Source organism: Natrix helvetica, assembly GCF_964273705.1.
Source record: "Natrix helvetica genome assembly, contig: HAP1_SCAFFOLD_379, whole genome shotgun sequence".
NCBI classification, from domain to species: domain Eukaryota; kingdom Metazoa; phylum Chordata; class Lepidosauria; order Squamata; family Natricidae; genus Natrix; species Natrix helvetica.
The window spans coordinates 1-18,652 of NW_028113404.1; the positions used below are offsets into that span (position 1 = coordinate 1).

An 18,652-nucleotide genomic window follows, 5' to 3' on the forward strand; every position below is an offset into this window, starting at 1 on the left:
GGGAAAGAGGGAAAGTGAGAAGGAGAGAGACAAGAGACACGGGGGGGAGAGAGAGAGAGAGAGAGAGAAGGAGAGACAGTCATGTTATTGGGTGGGGATGAGTGTTGGCCACGCCCACCCAGGTTTTGTAGCTCCCTGTGTTTTCCGTGGGAAACTGGTCCAAATGGCTCTTTGAGTGTTTAAGGTTGCAGACCCCTCCTCTCCCCCCTGAGCTGCAAATATTCTCCTTTCAGTTGAGGGACATTTGCTGAAGAGTTTTCACCCTGCAGTTTCTATTAAAGCTCTCTTGTGTTGCGGGGGGTGGGGGTGGGTGGGCTGAAGGTCCCCTCCCCTCCCCTTAAGTGACAAACCCACCCACCAGCCCCACCGTTCAGAGCCGCCTGAGAGATCGGAGGCCGATCCTGATTTACACATGAAATTCTGAGACTGGAGCTGTTGTGGATCATCAGGAGACGGTGGTCCCTTCAAAAGAACTTAATCGCGGGGCTGGCGTGGGTTGAGAAGGGAATTAACTTCTCCCTCTCTGCGACACCAACTTCTGCTTCCTCCTTGCAGAAAACCATCGAGTCTGAAACCGTCAAGACCTCGGAAGTGCTTAAGAAGAAACTAGGAGAACTCAGTGGCACTGTCAAAGAGGTAAGAACCATAGAGACCCGTCCTTCCGGTCATCCTTCTCCAGCAGAGCCACGGAGGTCCAGTGGTTAGAGTGCAGTACTGCAGGCGACTTCTGCTGATTTCTGCCAGCTGCCTGCGATTTGGCAGATCAAATCTCACCAGGCTCAAGGTTGACTCAGCCTTCCGTCCTTCCGAGTTTGGTAAAAGGAGGACCCAGATTGATGGGGACAAGAGGCTGACTCTATAAACTACTTAGAGAGGTTGTGAAGCACTGTGAAGCGGTATATAAGTCTAAGTGTGAAGGAAGGAAGGAATGAGAGGAAGGAAGGAAGAAAGGACGGAAGGAAGGAAGATGGGAATGAGAGGAAGGAAGCACAGAAGGGAGGGAGGGGGGATGGGAATGAGGAAAGAAGGGACAGGAAGGGAGGAAATAGGGAGGAGATTGGAATGAGAGGAAGGAAGAGAGGGAGGGAGGAAGAAAGGAAGGGCCATGGTTGCGCAGTGGTTAGAATGCAGCATTGCAGGCTAACTCTGCCCACAGCCAGGTGTTCAATCCTGACTGACTCAATCCTGACTCAGCCTTCCGTCCTTCCAAGGTGGCTAAAATGAGGACCCAGATTGTTGGGTCCTGACTCAACAAAGAGGCTGGCTCTGTAAACCACTTAGGGGGGGCTGTAAAAGCACTAAGAAAGAGGTATATAAATCTAAGTGCTAAGCCAGGAATGCTCTCCGGAGCGCTCAGAGCGCTGGTGTATTCCACTTGGTGGGCTGGCAGCTCTCTGGAGGCTGAGAGTAAAGGAGTCCGTGCTGATTCCTCTGAGAGTCAGCCTCCTTCCTTTTAGGGTTGAAATTTTTCAATTAGTTTATCAGAATATAAAAGAAAATGAAAATAATGGGAAACTAGAGGAGGAAAACTGGAATTCTGCATCTAGTTTTGGTCACCACAGTCTCTAGAAAGAGTGCAGAGAAGAGCAAGAAAGAGGATTAGGGGACTGGAGGCTAAAACATATAAATAAGGTTTGCAGGAACTGGGTATGTCTAGTTTAATAGAAAGAAGGACTAGGGGAGACATGATAGCAGTCTTCCAATATCTCAGGGGTTGCCACAAAGAAGAGGGAGTCAAGCTATTCTCCAAGGCACCTGTGGACAGAACAAGAAGCAATGGGTGGAAACTAATCAAGGAGAGAAGCAACTTAGAACTGAGGAGAAACTTCCTGACAGTTAGAACAATTAATCGGTGGAACAGAAGTTGCCTCCAGAAGTTGTGAATGCCCCAACATTGGAAGTCTTTAAGAAGATGTTGGATAGCCATTTGCCTGAAACGGTATAGGGCTTCCTGCCTAGGCAGTGGGTTGGACTAGAAGACCTCTGAGGTCCCTTCCAACTCTTGATATTCTGTTATATAAATGATATCAGCCTTCCAATATTTGAGTGAGGGGCTGCCACAGAGAGGAGGGGGTGAAGCTGTTTTCTAAAGCACCCAAAGGCCAGACAAGGAATAATGGATGGAAGCTGATCAAGGAGAGAGATTCAACCTAGAAATAAGGAAAAAAATCCTGACAGTGAGAACAGTTAACCAGGGAAACAGCTTGCCACCAGAGGTGGTGAATGCTCCAACACTGCTAATTTTTAAGAAGATATTGGATTACCATCTGTCTGGAGTGGTGTAGGGTTTCCTGCCTAAGCAGGGGGTTGGACTAGAAGACCTCCAAGGCCCCTTCCAACCCTTCTGTTCTTCTTCCTCCCCCCCACCCCCCTGGGTCGCAGAGCATAGATGAAGTCAGCAAGAGTGAGATTGGCCGGAAGATCAAGGAAGGCATGGAGGAAGCGGCCAAAACGGCGAAGCAGTCGGCGGAATCTGTCTCCAAGGGAGGAGAAAAGCTGGGCCGGACTGCAGCATTCAAGGCCATTTCACAGGCAAGTCCCCTTCCTTCGGCCGACCCAGGTCCGGCTCCTCTGTGGAGGGCAGGAGAGTTGGCTCAGGCTGGGTTTCTCTGTGGTCCCTTTTCCCGGTTTCCTGATCAGCTTTCCTCTTCCTTCTTGGCATTGTTTGGTGTCTTTCCTTTGCCTCGTGTTGGCTCTCAGAAGGGCTCCAAGGACCGGGCATGAGTCTCTCCAGAGCTGCCTGGGGAGGTCAGGCAGAGGGTTGATCTGGGGGTTCTTAACCAGGGGTGGGATTGAAAAATGTGAGCAAACGCTTCTCTGCCTGGTTGCTGGGTGGGCGTGGCCATGGTGGGCGTGGCCTACTCGGCCTCCTGCACCACAGCAGTTGGTGGGGGGGCATTTTCACCTCTCCCAGGCTCTGTAGGCTTTTTCCTTGAGCCTTCAGGAGGGCAAAAATGGCCTCCTTCAGGCTCCGGAGGCTGGAAATGGACCCGCTGTGCCCCGGCCTGGAGTCTTCACACGTGTTTGGGGAGGAGTTAAGAACAGGAGTGGGATTCAGTCGGTTTGGGCTGGTTCAGGCAAACCGGATGTTAATTTTATATCTGGTTCGCCAAACTAGTAGTGCAAGGACTGACTGGCCCCGCCCACCCTGCTAAGCAGCTCCCTGAGCCTCCGGGCAGGCCCTGCACCAGTGGTGGTTTGCAGGCGGTATGTCCCGGTACGGGCGTACCGGTGCCTGCCCGGAGCACTGGGTACCATTCCAGTACGGTGCTCCGCATTCATGTGGACACCGGGCCCTGTTGCAACCAATCTGGAACCCACCTCTGCCCTGGGCTTACCTGGCATCCGAAATGGGCCACGTGGAGAGTCCTGTGAAGGGAGAGGAGCAGTGGGCGGGGCCAGCCAGTCTTTGCAACTACCAGTTCGGCGAACCAGTTATAAAATTAGCACCTGGTCCCCCCGAACCGACTGAATCCCGACTGAATCCCCCCCCCCTCTTCTTAACTCCTCTCCAGAGGCATCCGAAGTGTCCAGGCCAGGGCACAGCCGGAGTCCATTTTTGGGCCATCAGGCTGTAAGGTCAGCTCCCTTTGCAGAGGTCTGTCTGGCCACCATGGGGACCTTTTCCTCAACGAGGAAAAGGCCTGCAGATGGTCACGGCTGGGCTACTGCAATCCACTCCCACACGGGGCTGCCCTTGAAGACTACTCGAAAGCTACAGCTCTTTCAGAACGCCACAGTGTGAGCAGCAACAGCTTCCTCTTCTGGTGGACGCATTTTATTTTATTTCATTTCTTTTAGAAGATTTATATCGCCTCCTGCTTGCCCATGGTGACTCAAGGCGGCTTACAAGGATATAAAAACCCTGTGAAAGAAAGATAAAAATAATAACACACACAAGCAGTGGGCTCCATCCCACTCTGGGTTCCCCGGGCTCTCTAACAGAGCCGCGTCTTCAGGGCCTTCCGAAAGAGTGTCAGGGTGAGGCCCAGTCTAACCTCCGGGGGCGTGGGGGGGGGTGGATGATCAATCAGAGAGAGGGACCCACCACGGAGAAGGTCTGGGTCCCACCAGGCGTCTCTCCCAGGGCAGGGATGGCAAACCTTTTTCTTATGGCGTGGCAAAATTACGTTCATGTGCTATTGCACATCTGTGTATGCCCTCTCACCCCTCCCTGCCCACCTGCGCATTCCTGCATGACTCCCCGGCGCATGCGCGCACGACCCCTCCCCAGGCTCCAGAGGCTTTCCTAAAGCATGGGAATAGCGAAAAGGGCCTCCCTTGGCTCTCCGGAAGGGGGAAAAATCAGCTGGTGTGCCATCAAATATGGCTCTGCATGCCCCCTGTGACATGTACCAGCTCTTCCCTTCCCAGGGCATGGAGACCGTCCGGAAGGAGATTGACGAGAGCGTGCTGGGTCAGACGGGCCCTTACAGGCGTCCAGAGAGACTCCGGAAAAGGACCGAATTTGCCGGCGAAAGCCTGAAAGACGAGCGGATATTCGAAGCCAACGAGTGAGTGTCGGAACTGGGACCGGCCTTCCCAGGGGGCTCCTGGACTGGGCAGCTTGCTATGGGGTGGGGGTGGGGGGCAGGAAAGGAACCTTGGCCAGGCGATGCCTCTTCCCCAGCCAGGGCTGCAGCTGAAGCACCAGGAGAGGCAAAATGTGTTCTGACCCAGCTCCTCAAACACGACCAACCCTCTGTAGTTAAACCAATGTTTCCTTGGTTAGGAGTGCTGGCAGTCCTGGCAAAACGTTTCTCTCTCACCGCAGGCTGACAAGTCTGTCCAGGAGGGGGATGAATGGCTGTCTGCCATATCTATTCATCTCTTCCCCCCTGACTTTTATCCCCAGAGATAGGGTGGGGCTTCACTAGCAGCGGTGGCTGTTCCGTCCCAAGGACCATCCCATAGATTTCCACTGTTCTTCTTTCCTCTGCGCACCTGTGCATCAGGCACTGGACCCAGCTGTTCCTCCTCTTCATCATCAGCCACCTCCAGACCTGGGGGCTCTTGACTCTCTAGCTGAGGGCCCAGGCTCCACCTCTCTCCCTCCCTCTCTCCCTCCCTCTCTCCCTCCCCCCCCTCTCTGACTCATAAAGGGACAGAGGGCATGTTCCCCTTTGGAAGCCCTCCCCTCACACACAAACACCCCAGTTTACTTCCTGGCCATCTTCAATTGGAACTAGGAAAGCCCTGGCCTTCATCTGCCTTCCTCTTCCTGGGGCTGTGCGGACGGTTGACTGCGAGGATTTGTTCCACGGGAGCCGAAAAAAGCTCTCCTTCCCCACGTGTGGAGAATCAGTGATGGGGTCAAGTAGGGGGACACGCCGGCCTCTTTCCCTAATTTCCCTCTTTTGGCCCCTCCAGACAAGCGATGGGCATGGTCCTACACAAGGACTCCAAGTGGTACCAGCAGTGGAAGGAGTTCAAGGACAACAACGTGGTTTTCAACCGTATGTATATGGGTTTGCAGTGGGCCACGTGGTTAGGGTACAGGGCTGACAATTGGTCGGCTCGAGACCCGGTTGCTGCTACAGGACGAGGCAAGTGCCTGTCACTCGCTCCAGCTCCTGCTGATTCAGCGGTTTGAAAGCGGGCAACCACGAGTCGATAGATGGGCACCACTTTGGAGGGCAGCCTAATAGGGACAGGAAAGGAATACCCCCCACCCGGCATTCCCTGGACAATGTTGATGTCCCTGGCTAATCTTTCAACCTGGAAGCGCTTCAGTGCTTCGGACATGGAAGGTATAGTGCAGTAAGCTTTGTAGGTTCCCTCCCCTTTCCTCCTCTCCATCACCCAGAGTCACTTCTTTCAGAGTTTGTTGCGGCAACGACATCCAGAAAGCACACCCAAGTAACTGATTCAGCAGGACTCATTAACTTCTCTTTACATATAATATAACACATGAAATAAGTATACAATACCCAAACAGGTTTCTCCCACATAGTAGAGAGGAGAGATTGTAAATAGGTACAAACACAGGCCGGGGCAGCAGGGAACAGTTTCAGTTTCAGTTCAGAGCAGCAGACTAGTTTTGAGCTCAGCACAGACTCAGAGCTACAGAGCTGAGCCACGCTCAGGCTCCTAGCTGTCTCCAGCAAATACTGTTGTCAGCGTTCCAAATAGCATCCAAAACTAAAACAGAGTCCGAGGCAAACGATTACTCAAAAGTCCAATTTATTAATGGCTTGTAGGCCTGACAAATGTTTTAGTTTCCAAACAGTCCCCATTGGCTGACCTATTGCCATGTCTATTCCAGTCTATCAATATTCATACTCTGACAACTTCAAAACAAGAAGAGCAGCAAATACATTTCAGAAGTAAAATAAATGAATAATTCTGCTTAGGGAGCCTTTTCAGATAATTTTACGGTTAGGAAACTGAACAATCAGCAGAAATCACAAATATTGTTAAAAAATGCTTAATTTTTAATGCCCCAAATCTTAATGTTTTTAACGCTCTATTTGCTGTTTGAGACATTGTAAGACTGCCCAGTTGCTTGATAATGAGACAGGCAGCGTATAAATTTAATTAAAAATAAAGAATTCAAGAGATGTTTTTTTAAAAGTATTAAATGTCAGGCCTGCAATTATATTCCTTTTAGGATCTTTGACCTGCCACACTCTCTCTTATTTCATTATGCTGTTTCATTAGTGTAGTAGTTGGGAGGGGGAGAATAGAAAGGAGTAGGATTGTGGAATGTGTTGTTGTCATTCCTTTCTAGAAGCTCAAGGTCATCTTTTGTCTCCGCACCTCTGCACCTGACTGGAACCAGCTGGGTGGAGTTGTCGGGGTCGAAGAAGAAGATTGGACCATGTGATGGATTTATGGGAGTGGGCATAAGATCATGAACTTTCAACTGGGTGGAATTTCAGGAAATGAATCAGAGCTGGTATAATGTCAGCGTTCCAAATATCATGCAGAAATAAATCACAGTCCAAGGCTGAGTTATCCTTAAAGCTCCAATTTAATAAAGCAGACATGTTGGCACATCTGTGAAATTCCAACTCTGATTTTTCTTCCTGGAATTCCACCCAGTTGAAAGTTCATAATCTTATGCCCACTCCCATAAATCCATCACATGGTCCAATCTTCTTCTTCAACCCCGACAACTCCACCCCGCTGGTGCCGTTCAGGTGTCAAGGTGCGGAGACAAAAGATGACCTTGGATCATAGTTGCACATTAGACAGCGCTTTGTCCTTCCAGATTTGATTCCCGTCCCCCCTCCCAAAAAAATAATATATATTTCATAGTTTCCAAATGCTGCATTGTTAAGCATGAAAAAGACACTTTTCCACCTATGGCTGTCTATCCCAAATCTTAATAATCCCGTGGCTTCCAGCTGAAAATAATATAGGACAAGACCAAAGTACATGAGTCAATCTCCTGTCTTCTCCAGCATCAAAACCAGCCCTCCTAAAACATGACCTGAAGCAGCCCCCCCCCAACCTTTCTGGCTTAGTGGCCTGGCCACAAGGTGGGGGGGAGAGAGGGGTGGTGGTTTTTTGTGAGTGGCAGGGACATGAGCGCCAGTGTGCACAGCTCCATTGGTACAAGTGATCATGAGGAGCTGTGAGTGTGAGAGGCCGCCGCTTGTGCGGCCCAGTCCCAGGTGAACTGCGGCCCAGGAGTGGGCTGCGACTCAGGGGTTGGGGGACCCCAGATCTGAAGTCTCCGGTCGACTCTAAAGAATCTTTTGTGCTATTTCAGGGGTGTCAAATGCAATTTCATTGAAGGCCACACGGGGGCTCTGGTTGACCTCGGTGGATCTGGAGGGGTGTGGCCAGGTTGATGCCCCTCCTCAAACTGTTGGAATGTTTCCTCTTTGCATTGGGCAGACCGGGCCGAAGCGACATGGGATGGCACCTTACATTTCCCAGGATGGCCCTGCAGGCCGGACCCAACCATGTCATGGGCCTCATCCGGCCCGCGGGCCTTGATTTTGACACCCCTGTGCTATTTCACCTCGTTTTGAAAAGTCTAGGACAGTGTTGGTGAATCTTTCCGTCGCCGAGTGTCGAAACGGGAGTGCCGGAAACGGGAAGAGCAACTCCCCAGTTGTGAGAAGAGAAATCTCTATCTCATACAAGAACAGGGAGCAAGGAGACCATAATAAGCTATAGAAAGCGTATTTATTTCAGATAAGGTTTTGCAAAAGGATTCTCAATCATGAAAGAGAGAAGGAGAACGTCAGACAGCTCTCGATGCAGGGTTTAAATGCGATGTCGGGGTGACAGTCCACTTCCTTACGTGTCAGTCTTACACAAGGTTGAATTACGCAGTGCGTATTGTACAATGTCTTGGCAACTCATTAAACAGTTTCCAGCCCAAAAATCCCCTCAGTGGAAAAATCCCCCAATCGCTTCCCACCATTTTAGGAAATCACAAGCATATAATATGACAATCTTTCTCCTTACGTTAGCATCTTGAAACTGACGCCTCTTCTGTTATGTAAAGTGTAAGATGGAGTCGGTCAGGTTCTTTTCTTTTACATGAATAACCTGATTTCTCTCACCGGTGCACACATGCTGGAGCGCCACAAATCGGAAGAGCAGTTCCCCAGGGCTCATGCCGGGAAGCTGAACTTCCAGTTTCCAGCATGCGCCTACACGCCTGTCACTGTTCTGGTTTCTGGTGCGTGTGCCCCTGTGTACGAAGACCAGCTGGCCAACGGGCATGTGCTCGCGCCAGAACCCAGAAGAGCAACAGGTGAGGGCTGGCATGCCCGGAGAGATGGCTCTGCCTGGCACTTCTGGCCCGCGTGCCACGGATTCGCCATCCCGGCTCTAGGAAACTAAATTGACCCCCTCCTCGTTTCCCAGGGGTCTCCGTCTTCATTCTTCCAAAGGTCTCTTTCCGTCTTCTTAGGTTTTTTTGAAATGAAGATGAAATACGACGAGAGTGACAACGCCCTCATCCGGGCCTCACGCGTCATGACGGACAAAGTGACCGACTTCATAGGTGTGTCTCCCTTTTTTTTCCCCTCTGTTGGGCGGGGGACATTTCTGGCCAGCCGTTGGCAGGACCCTGTGGGGCGAAAAACGAGTCTCCCTGTAACCAAGGCAAGGTTTCCAAAATTGCTTGACAATGGTTCATTTAGTGACCAAAATTACACCAGCATTGAACTGTCAATCATTTCTCGTACTGGATGACCATTGCAGGATGCCTGCGGTCTGCTGATCCAGATTCAGACACTTACAACGGTTGCAAATGTCCCGGGGTCAAAACTACAGACCCCCCATCAGTTGTGACAAGGGGCTTTTAATTTCATGAAGGTCACAACACGGGGACGGTCCCAAAATCAGAGTCTGGATTGGGGCTTGTAGATTGGTTGATTCAGCCAGAGGGAAGACCACTTGTTCCCGACTGTGGTCCCTTTAAGATCTGTGGACTTTGACGCCCAGAATCCTCCAGTCAGCCGATGGCCCCTTTAAGATGGACTATGCTGGCTGGAGGATTCTGGGAGTTGAAGTCCACCTATCTTAAAAAGGGGCCACAAACACTGGTGAAAACAGACCTGGGGTCATAGCTGACTGGAGGATTCTGGATATTGAAGTCCACAGATCTTAAAGGGGCCACAGTTGAGAAACACTGGCGAAGACAGATCTGGGGGCGTTGGTGGTCCCTGCTGCCCCGCGAGAGATGGACTCTTGCCCCTTCTTGGCCTCTGTTGAGCCAAGCTGCCCTTGAGCCGTCCCTGCAGGGCTGGGTGGGAAGCCCTGGGGTCCCCCTCCCCTCCTCCCTGCTTAGCCGTCCCCTCTCTCGCTCCGGCAGGGGGTCTCTTCTCCAAGACAGAGATGTCCGAGGTCCTGACGGAGATCCTGCGCGTGGACCCCAACTTCGACAAGGACCACTTCCTCAAGCAGTGTCAGGCCGACATCATCCCCAACGTTCTGGAGGTAGGTGGGGGAGGTGGGAGAGGGAGGCCCCCCCCCAAGAAGCCCACGGGGGTAGCGGAGGAGAAAGGGGTCAGGCAGGACCCCTGGCCAGCTCTTCAGAGCTTGAGGCTTCCTGCCTTTCAAACCCTGCGTCAGGCTTCCAAGTAAGACCCCCAATGCAAGAAGGCTCCCAAGCTAGAAACCCCTCAAAGTCCCATTTTATTAGGGGATGTCACATTGGCACATCTGGGAATCTGAAAGCTCCCAGGGTTTCCCCACCCAGAGGAAAGCCCAAACCCCTTCCCCTGCTCCCACGTGTCCATCCCGTGGCCCCAATCCATGCACCGTCCCAACTGGAGATGCCTCCCAGTCACCCCACTCCAGACGCAGGGCAAGATGTCCTTGACTCTCTGGGAAAGGAAAGTTCTTTTGACTGTCTCCCATACTCCATATAACCCCCCTTCTGCCCCCCCCCTCATTCCCCACAGCATTGAGCGTGGCAGGTCTGGAGGCCCAATGCAAAAGGAGCCTTCCAGGCCTGACCCCCTGTAGGAGCAGAAATACAGGTAGTCCTTGAATTACGACAGTTCATTTAGCGACTGTTCAAATTTAACAAGGGCCCTGGAAAAAAAAGTGACTTGGGACCTTTTTTGCAGTTCTGATCTTTCCAGCATCCCTGTGATTACGTGATTCAAATGCAGATGCTTGGCTAGTGACTCACACTTACGACGGTCGCAGTGTCCCAGGGTGGTGGTGTCTGGAGTCCTCTTTTGCAACCAATGGGTGGGAAGCCAGATCCACACAACCACCTCGTTATTAATTGAACAGGGGCAGCGATTCACTTAACGGCTGTGTCGGGGAAGGTCACAAAGTGGAGGAAAAACCCACTGAACAATTGTGGCCGTAAGCCAAGGACTGCCTTGTCAAATCGCAGCAAAGAATGCCGATTCTTGCAGCCGACCGTCAGCCTCGCCTGTCGGAACCACTGACCACCAGCGGTTCCGACTGCAGCGGTCATAAGCGGGAGGACCTGTGGCGAGTCCCGTTTTTCAGTTCCATTGCAACTTTGAATAGTCGTTAAAACCAATAGTCATGAAATACCCCTAGAATGAAAAGAATAGGAGAGCGTTTGACCCGAGCAGCCATTGGTGCCTCCTCCGTGACTCCTTGGAGGGAGGGGGGTGCCGGGGTCTTCCTCAGAGGCCTCTTAGAGCAGGGGGATCCTCTGTCTTCCTCCTGTCAGATCGGCCCCATTCTGATCCCCTAGAGCAGTGTTTTTCAACCTTTTTTGGGCAAAGGCACACTTGTTTCATGAAAAAAATCACGAGGCACACCACCATTAAAAATGTTAAAAAATTTAACTCTGTGCCTATATTAACTATATATAAAGTAATTCTCTTGAATTTTTCAATTTTTCCCACGGCACACCAGGCAACATCTCGCGGCACACTAGTGTGCCGCGGAACAGTGGTTGAAAAACACTGCCCTAGAGATGCTTGATAGTCATAGAAACTTAATTAAGAATAAAGGATTCAAGAGTTTGTAAAAAAAAAAAAGGAAGGATCATTGCTGCACATTAGAGAGAGGTTTGTCCTTCCAGGTTTGATTTTCATCCCCCTTCACCCCCCCCCCCAAAATAATACACATTTCATAGTTTCCAAATGCTGCATTGTAAGCATGAAAAAAAGCGCATTCCCACCTCCGGCAATCCATCCTGAATCTTAATAATCCCGTGGCTTCCAGCTGAAAATAATATAGGACAAGACCAAAGCACAAGAGTCAATCTTCTGCCTTCTCCAGCATCAAAACCAGCCCTCCTGAAACATGACCCGAACCTTGCATCTGGAGGTCAATTGGCTGGGGAAAACTGCTCCGTGACGCCCTGGTTATGTTGTGATGTTGCGTTGCCCAGAAAAAAAGGACTTGGGGGTGGAGGGGAATGACACTTATTTATGACAAAATCTAAAATAACCGTGCCAAGACACAGCTAGAACCTCTGATGTCCCTGAGCCCTCCCTCCCTCCATGGCCCGTTTGAGCATAGCCAATCCCGCACCGCCAATACGTTTTGGGAAATGTGGAAGTGTTTGGGTTGCTGAAATTCCACTCTTGGGGCGACGGCCTTGAAGGTGTCAATATGCCAGCGCGAACCGGATTCTCTTCTTTTTCAACTGTCAATTCCACCACCCCTCCTAATTTCCCGCCATGCACAGGTAGTCCTCAATTTACAACAGTTCATTCAGGGACTCGGGACCGTTTCTCACAGTTACAACCTTTGCAGCGTCCCCCCAGGATCAGGTGATCAAACGACTTCACCCGCGAAGTCCACGCAGAAGCCAGATTCACTTAACAACCGGGTGACCAACGTATCCACTGTAGTGTTTAATTGAACAACGGAGGCAAGGAAGTTCATGAAATGGGCCAAAACACACATAACGAATGTCTCACTTTACAACAGAAATTTTGGGCTCATTTGTGGTCGTACATTGAGAACTACCTGTACAGCAAATTGCCCCTTGGTTCCCCCCTTTAATGACAGGAGGCCGAAGCTGGAGGTATTCCGACCCTTCCTTTCTCCCCCGCCAGGATCCTCTGCAGCCTCTCCGTCCGATTCCCATTTTAAATGCAATGGGAGCAGTCGGAGTTACAGTGGGACCTCAGGAGCCGACCGTAATCCATCCAGGACTTCCGTCGGCCCCTGATTTGTTCGTGACCAGAAGCATAAAAGGCCATGGCAGGGGAAATAGCCGCGGCTGTGTTTATTCGGCACCTGAAGATGTGTTCTGAATCCAACATTTAGCGGATTTTTCGTGGTCTGAGCCGTTCGGGACCCGAGATCCCACTCTAAATCCCGGCGGGACTAGCCAGCTATCTAGGGACTTCAATTGAGACAAACTTAGTTTAACCTCCTCCCATGCCGGCTTTGTCCTTCCTTCTTGCCCAGGCCACCCCTGGTGCCCCTCCCCATCCATCCACTGCCCACAACACACACACCTGACAAGCATCTCCTGCTTCCTTTCCATAGGCTATGATCTCCGGAGACCTGGATATCCTGAAGGACTGGTGCTACGAAGCGGTGAGTCTCTGCGGGGCGACGGCTGCTGGAGAAGGGAAGCATTGGAAAGGCTTTCAGGGGCCCCAGAGAAAAGCCCACAGCACCCCTTTTCAGCCCTGATGCTATGTTTCCAAAAGATGCCCTAATTAACTTACGAGCTTGAGCCAAGTTTCAAAGGAAACACAGTCATTTATTAGGAATAACATCTCGGCAATACCCATGTGGAGTCAGATCTAGCCTCAGTTTAATTATGGCTGAACTTTACCCTGTTTCTCCCTTCAGTCTGTGTCATAAATCACATTCGCCAACGAGGTGCTGCAGCAGGTTGTAAAATTTCGCACCTCACAAGCCTGCTGTAGTAATCTGAGATCCGACTCTAGCTGAAGGTATGCGTAGAATTCTCTCCCCCCTTTCCTCCAATGTCAACTTGATAACAGACATGGAAAAGCTTTACAAGTTGACAGTCGGCTCCCCTCACTTCCCGAAAGTGACTTGTGCGGGGGGAAAAACAATTTGAGTACAGGTATACACCTGAGCTTTAGAGGATTCCCTCTGCGGTCCCCTTTCAGCCTCTTCCTCTTCGGCCAGAGAAAAGCCAGTGTGTGTGGGGGGGTGAGTTTGGGGGGGGTGGGGGTCGAAAAGCAAGGTTGGCTCATAGCCCCCCGACCACCATCTGCCTTTGTCCCCAGCTCCTCTGACACGCAGCCTCTTCATCTCCCCCAGCCTCCTCTCTGGGTGCAGCTTCTGCTTCTTTCTCCCTTTAAAACGGTGATCTTTGTGGGTTTTGGAGTGGTCGTTAAGCAAAACACAGGCGTAAAATGAATCCACTGTTCATTATGGGCTTTTTTTTTTTTTTTTGGCTAGGAACCAAAATTAAATGCTACTTTCTTCCAGAAACTATTTCACAGGATTTGCAGATTTGGGGTGCCTGATTCTAAACCTACGCAGCCTTAAGGACTGGGAACTTGATTCCGTTGGGGAACAAATGACTCAAGTCGTCCCTTCTGCAGAGATTTCCTTACGACCCCATGCACCCCGCGACACCCCCACTCTGGGGCCGAGAGACCGAACTCTCTTAAACGGGTGCCTTCTTCTCTTTCAGACCTACAGCCAGCTGGCCCACCCCATCCAGCAGGCCAGAGCGATGGGGCTGCAGTTCCACTCCAAAATCCTGGACGTGGACAATGTGGACGTGAGTAGCCTCTTCCCACTAGGGAACTCTTGCGAATCCCCAACCGCTACTTTGGACTCCCGGAGGCCCCCCTCTTTTGCACCCAAAGGATCTCCATTGGAGGAGTCATTTCCCCCAACGCCCGGGTATCCCTCGGGGGGTTTCTCTTCCCACCTTCCCTGGTCTTATTCTCTCTTCCCCCCCCCCCCTTTTGGAGCAGATGCACCACTAGGCCTTTTTGGGGAGGACATTCCTATGTACCTTTCCCATCACTTAAGTCATGCACAGGTATCTTTCCTTCCCAAGAAAGCCCTGAGGGCTGCTCTCCACTCTGTCTGTCTATCTGTCTATCTCATCTTCCTATCTATCTATTTTCTACTTATCTATCTGCGTCTTAACTGTCTGTCCGTCCATCCATCCATCCATCCATCCATCCATCTAATATCTATCTATCATCTATCTATGTATCTATCTATCTATCTATCTATCTATCTATCTATCTATCTATCTATCTATCTATCTATCTATCTATCTATCTATCTATTATCTATCTATTATCTATCTTCAATATATCTATCTATCTATCTATCTATCTATCTATCTATCTATCTATCTATCATCTGTCTATCTATCTATCTATCTATCTATCTATCTATCTATCTATCTATCTATCTATCTATCTATCTATCTATCTATCTATACATCTATCTATCATCTTCTCTCTCTCCCTCCCTCCCCCCACCTCCCTCCCAGAGGGGCTCTCTGTGTTATACAGTTGAATCAATATAATAAAAACATTAAAAACTGAATAATTTAAGACTAAATGTTTTTTTAAAAAGCATTGAAAAATTGTCCCGGACATTTGTTAAGTTCGCCCCATAAAACAACCTTTCTTGTCTGTCGTTAAGTGAACCACTGCAATTGATAAGCGAGTAACACAGTTCTTAAATGAATGCAGCCTCCTCATAGACTTTGCTTGCCAGAAAGTCACCCAAGGGGATCACATGACCCTGGGACACAGCAACGGTCATAAGTGTGAGTCTGTTGCCAAACGCCTGGATTTTGATCATGTGACCTTTGGAAACCAAAAAGAAAAGAAAAGAAAAGCCCAGTCGCCTCTTAGGGGGAAAAAAACCAAACCTTTGATCCGGATGACTGAGAATCTCCACAGACGTTAAGTGTCTGAAAAGCGTTTCGTAGCTTGTGCTGGACCAGTCACAGGGACTTTATGGACTAGCACCTTGAAATGTCCTCTCTTTTCAGCTGGCGATGGGGAAGATGATGGAGCAGGGCCCCGTGCTGGTCATCACCTTCCAGGCTCAGCTGGTGATGGTGATTAAGAACCAGAAGGGAGAGGTGGTGGAAGGAGATCCGGTAAGGGGCTTATCCGCAGAGGGGGCGGGGGGGGGGGCTTCCTGGTCCACCATTCGAATGGCGCCAACTTCAACAACCCCGGTTGAGAAGGAAGATAAAGATTAGCCAGGGGTGTCATTGAGTGGCCAACACTCGTGTCGTTGGCGCCTGGGGTGGGCCGAGCGCTGCGCCAGCAGAAACAGGCTCCAGAGCCTTCAACCCTCTCCCCTTCCTTCCCCTTCCCCCCTCAGGAGAAAGTCCTGCGCATGTTGTACGTCTGGGCCCTCTGCAGGGACCCCGAAGAGCTGAACCCCTACGCTGCCTGGCGGCTTCTGGACATTTCTACCTCCAGCACCGAGCAGATCCTATGAGTTGGCCCCGGGGGGGCTCGGCAGCGATCCTGCAGAGCGTTCCCCCCCTTTCCTGCGCAGAGTCCAGCACGAGGGACCCCTTGGCGCAGCGGGGTTGGACCGGGGCGCTGGCTCGGATGTAGATGCTGGGAGACCCCCACCCCCACCCCGGACGCTGTTTTCCTGGTCTTCAGACTTGGGACTTTCCGGCATCCGAGCACGATGAGGGCAACAGTGGGCCTCCTGCCCTCACGGACTTCTGCCGGGACTCCGGCCTGCGCTTTGCCAAAGTTGTGCCTCTTCCGAAAACTTGCTGCCCTCCGTCTCGCTCCGAAGAGGCTTCTGGAACGGTCCTTTCCTTGCAGCTGAGTGGAGAGGCTGAGCGGACCCCAGCAGGGCTGCCTTGGGGCGGGGTGGGGTGGGGGACAACCTACCCACACGCGGGAGAGGAAAGCAGGAAAGTCTCTTGGCATGGAAGGCTGGCAGAGGGGGGGGGTCTTCCTCCCAGGAGCTATTTTCTCATCATGTCAGCAGGTTTAGAGTGGAACCTGGGGGTCTTCGGTACCCCTCCCCCCTTTCCGCAGCCCTGGCAGGTTTTGGAATTGGCTTAGCGCCCTTGGCGGGGTGCCAGGGGGTCAGTGGCCTCCTGTCCATAAGGGGAGGTGGTCTACCCCTCCCCTCTGTAAATTAAAAAAAAATGCAGCCCACCCCACGTGTGCACATATCTGTTCTGACCCAAACACGACCCACCCCCTGAAGTGAATGCAAGGATTCCTTGGTTGGGAGCCCCGGCAAAAGGTTCCCCTCCCACCACAGGCTAAAAAGGCCGGCCGGCAGGGAGATGAGTAGTTGTCTGCCCCATCTATTCATCTCCGCCCCCTGCCTTTGATCCCCAGAGCTCAGGTGGGGCCTCGCTAGCAGCGGTGGCTCTTCAGTCCCAAGGACCGGCCCATAGATTTCCACTGCTCTCCTCTCCTCTGCCTTCTGTGCATCAGGCACTGGGCCCAGCTGTTCCTCCTCTTCCTCATCAGCCACTTCCAGACCTGGGGGCTCTTGACTCTCCATCTGAGGGCTGACGGACAGCCCAGGCCCAGGCTCCTCTCCCCCACCCCCCTCTCTCTCGGACAGCTCCATCCCCCCCCCCTCAGAGCTCTCAGGCTGCCCTGATGCTGACCCTGACTCCCACCCCTCCTCCTCTGATTCGGCTGCTGGAGGGGCCAGTGACTGACAGGCCACAACACCTAGAACTGAGGAGAAATTTCCAGACAGTGAGAACAATTAGCCAGTGGAACTGCCTGCCACCAGAAGTTGTGTGTGCTCCATCCCTGGAGGTTTGAAACGTAGCCGGGCCAGCAGCCAATTTTCGGATTCCTGAGATGGATCCTGCCCTGAGGAGCAAAATACAGGCAGTCCGTGGCTTAGTGACCGGAACGGGCCCCCCAAAAACCATGTTGCTAAGTGAGACATTTGTTAAGTGAGCTTTTGACCCATTTTACAGCTTTCCTTGCCACGTTCGTTAAGTGAATCACCGCAGTTAAATTGGTCCTTAAGTGAACCTGGCTTCCCCCTCTGACTTTTGCCCGTCAGAAAATCACTTTTGCCCCCCAATGCCACTGTAACTTTGATCAGTCACTAAGCAAACTGTCGTAAGTCGAGGACTACCTGTGCCAGGAGGAAAAAAAACTTTCCCCCCAGTAACCGGACAGGGGTGCCGTGTCTCAGGGGTGCTGGAGTTTAACCAGGGAAGGAACGAGAGGTGGGTGGGTGGGTGCCAGCCCCACGATTGAAGCCCTGCCCCTCCCTCCTGGCTCTGTGTTGCGCGTGGGAGGCCCCCAGAGGGTCCCTGGGCATTTGGCTGCCCACTCAATCCCCCGGTTGGAAGCCTTTCAAACTCCTGGCCTGGTGATGGGGATGCTGGGGGAACCTGGCCAATTGGGAATGAAACCATCATGGCTTCACAAGGTTGGAGCCCAGTCAGGAAACGGGGGATGGGCGCAGGAGAAAGCGGGGGGGGGGTTGCCTTTGTTAGCGACGGTCGATTCACCTGAGGCACTGAGCCAAGTCAGTCTCTCTATTTCCCTGTTCATCTCTCTCTCTCTCTTCTCTCTCTCTCTTCTCTCGCTATCTCCTCTGTGTGTGCGCACGACTGCATCTGTCTGTCACCCTGGCTCCCCTCTGTGTGTGTGTGTGTGTGTGTGTGCACGCATGTCTGTCTGTCTGTCAATCAGCCTAGCATTTATTGCAGCAATGGCGAACCTTTTTTGGCTCGCGTGCCACAAGTGGAGGGAGCGCAGGTGTGCAGGTGTGCTGCACCCATAATGCAATGCGCGACCCCCTCCCACTTTTACATACTTTTTTCGCCCTCCCCAGGCTCCAGAGGCTTTATAGGAGCCTGGGGAGGGCGAAAAGATCCTCCCCCCCCCTCCCCCCCGGAGGCCCTCCGGAGGCTTCAGGCACCGTCCGGGGGGGGGGGGGGGAAGAGGATCTTTTCGCCCTCCCCAGGCTCCTATAAAGCCTCTGGAGCCTGGGGAGGGTGAAAAATGGCTTTTAAAAACGGTGAAGTCAGCTGGCCAGCGCGCGCATGTACTCTGGCCAGCTGATCTATTGTGTCAGTCTGTCTGCCTATCTGTTAATCTCTATCCATCTTCTCTATCCATCTCATCTGTTCCAGTCCGTCCGTCCGTCTCTATCTATCTATCTATCTATCTATCTATCTATCTATCTATCTATCTATCTATCTATCTATCTCCATCTATATCTATCTATCTATCTATCTATCTATCTATCTATCTATCTATCTCCATCTATCCTATCTCTGTCTCTAGCTGCATCCATCCAT

General features: G+C 51.7%; 1 protein-coding gene across 1 annotated transcript; it reads left to right on the plus strand.

The window, feature by feature from the left end:
- Positions 1–449: 449 nt before the first annotated feature.
- On the plus strand, positions 450–16,534 carry LOC309382408 (mitochondrial import inner membrane translocase subunit TIM44-like; the record flags this gene model as incomplete). The annotated part of the gene is made up of 10 exons (XM_081971927.1): positions 450–636; positions 2,383–2,532; positions 4,375–4,514; positions 5,371–5,456; positions 8,876–8,968; positions 9,782–9,906; positions 12,910–12,960; positions 14,042–14,131; positions 15,374–15,484; positions 15,715–16,534. Coding segments are annotated over 10 exons (1,153 nt in total), but the record flags the coding sequence as incomplete, so codon positions are not given.
- Positions 16,535–18,652: the final 2,118 nt, after the last annotated feature.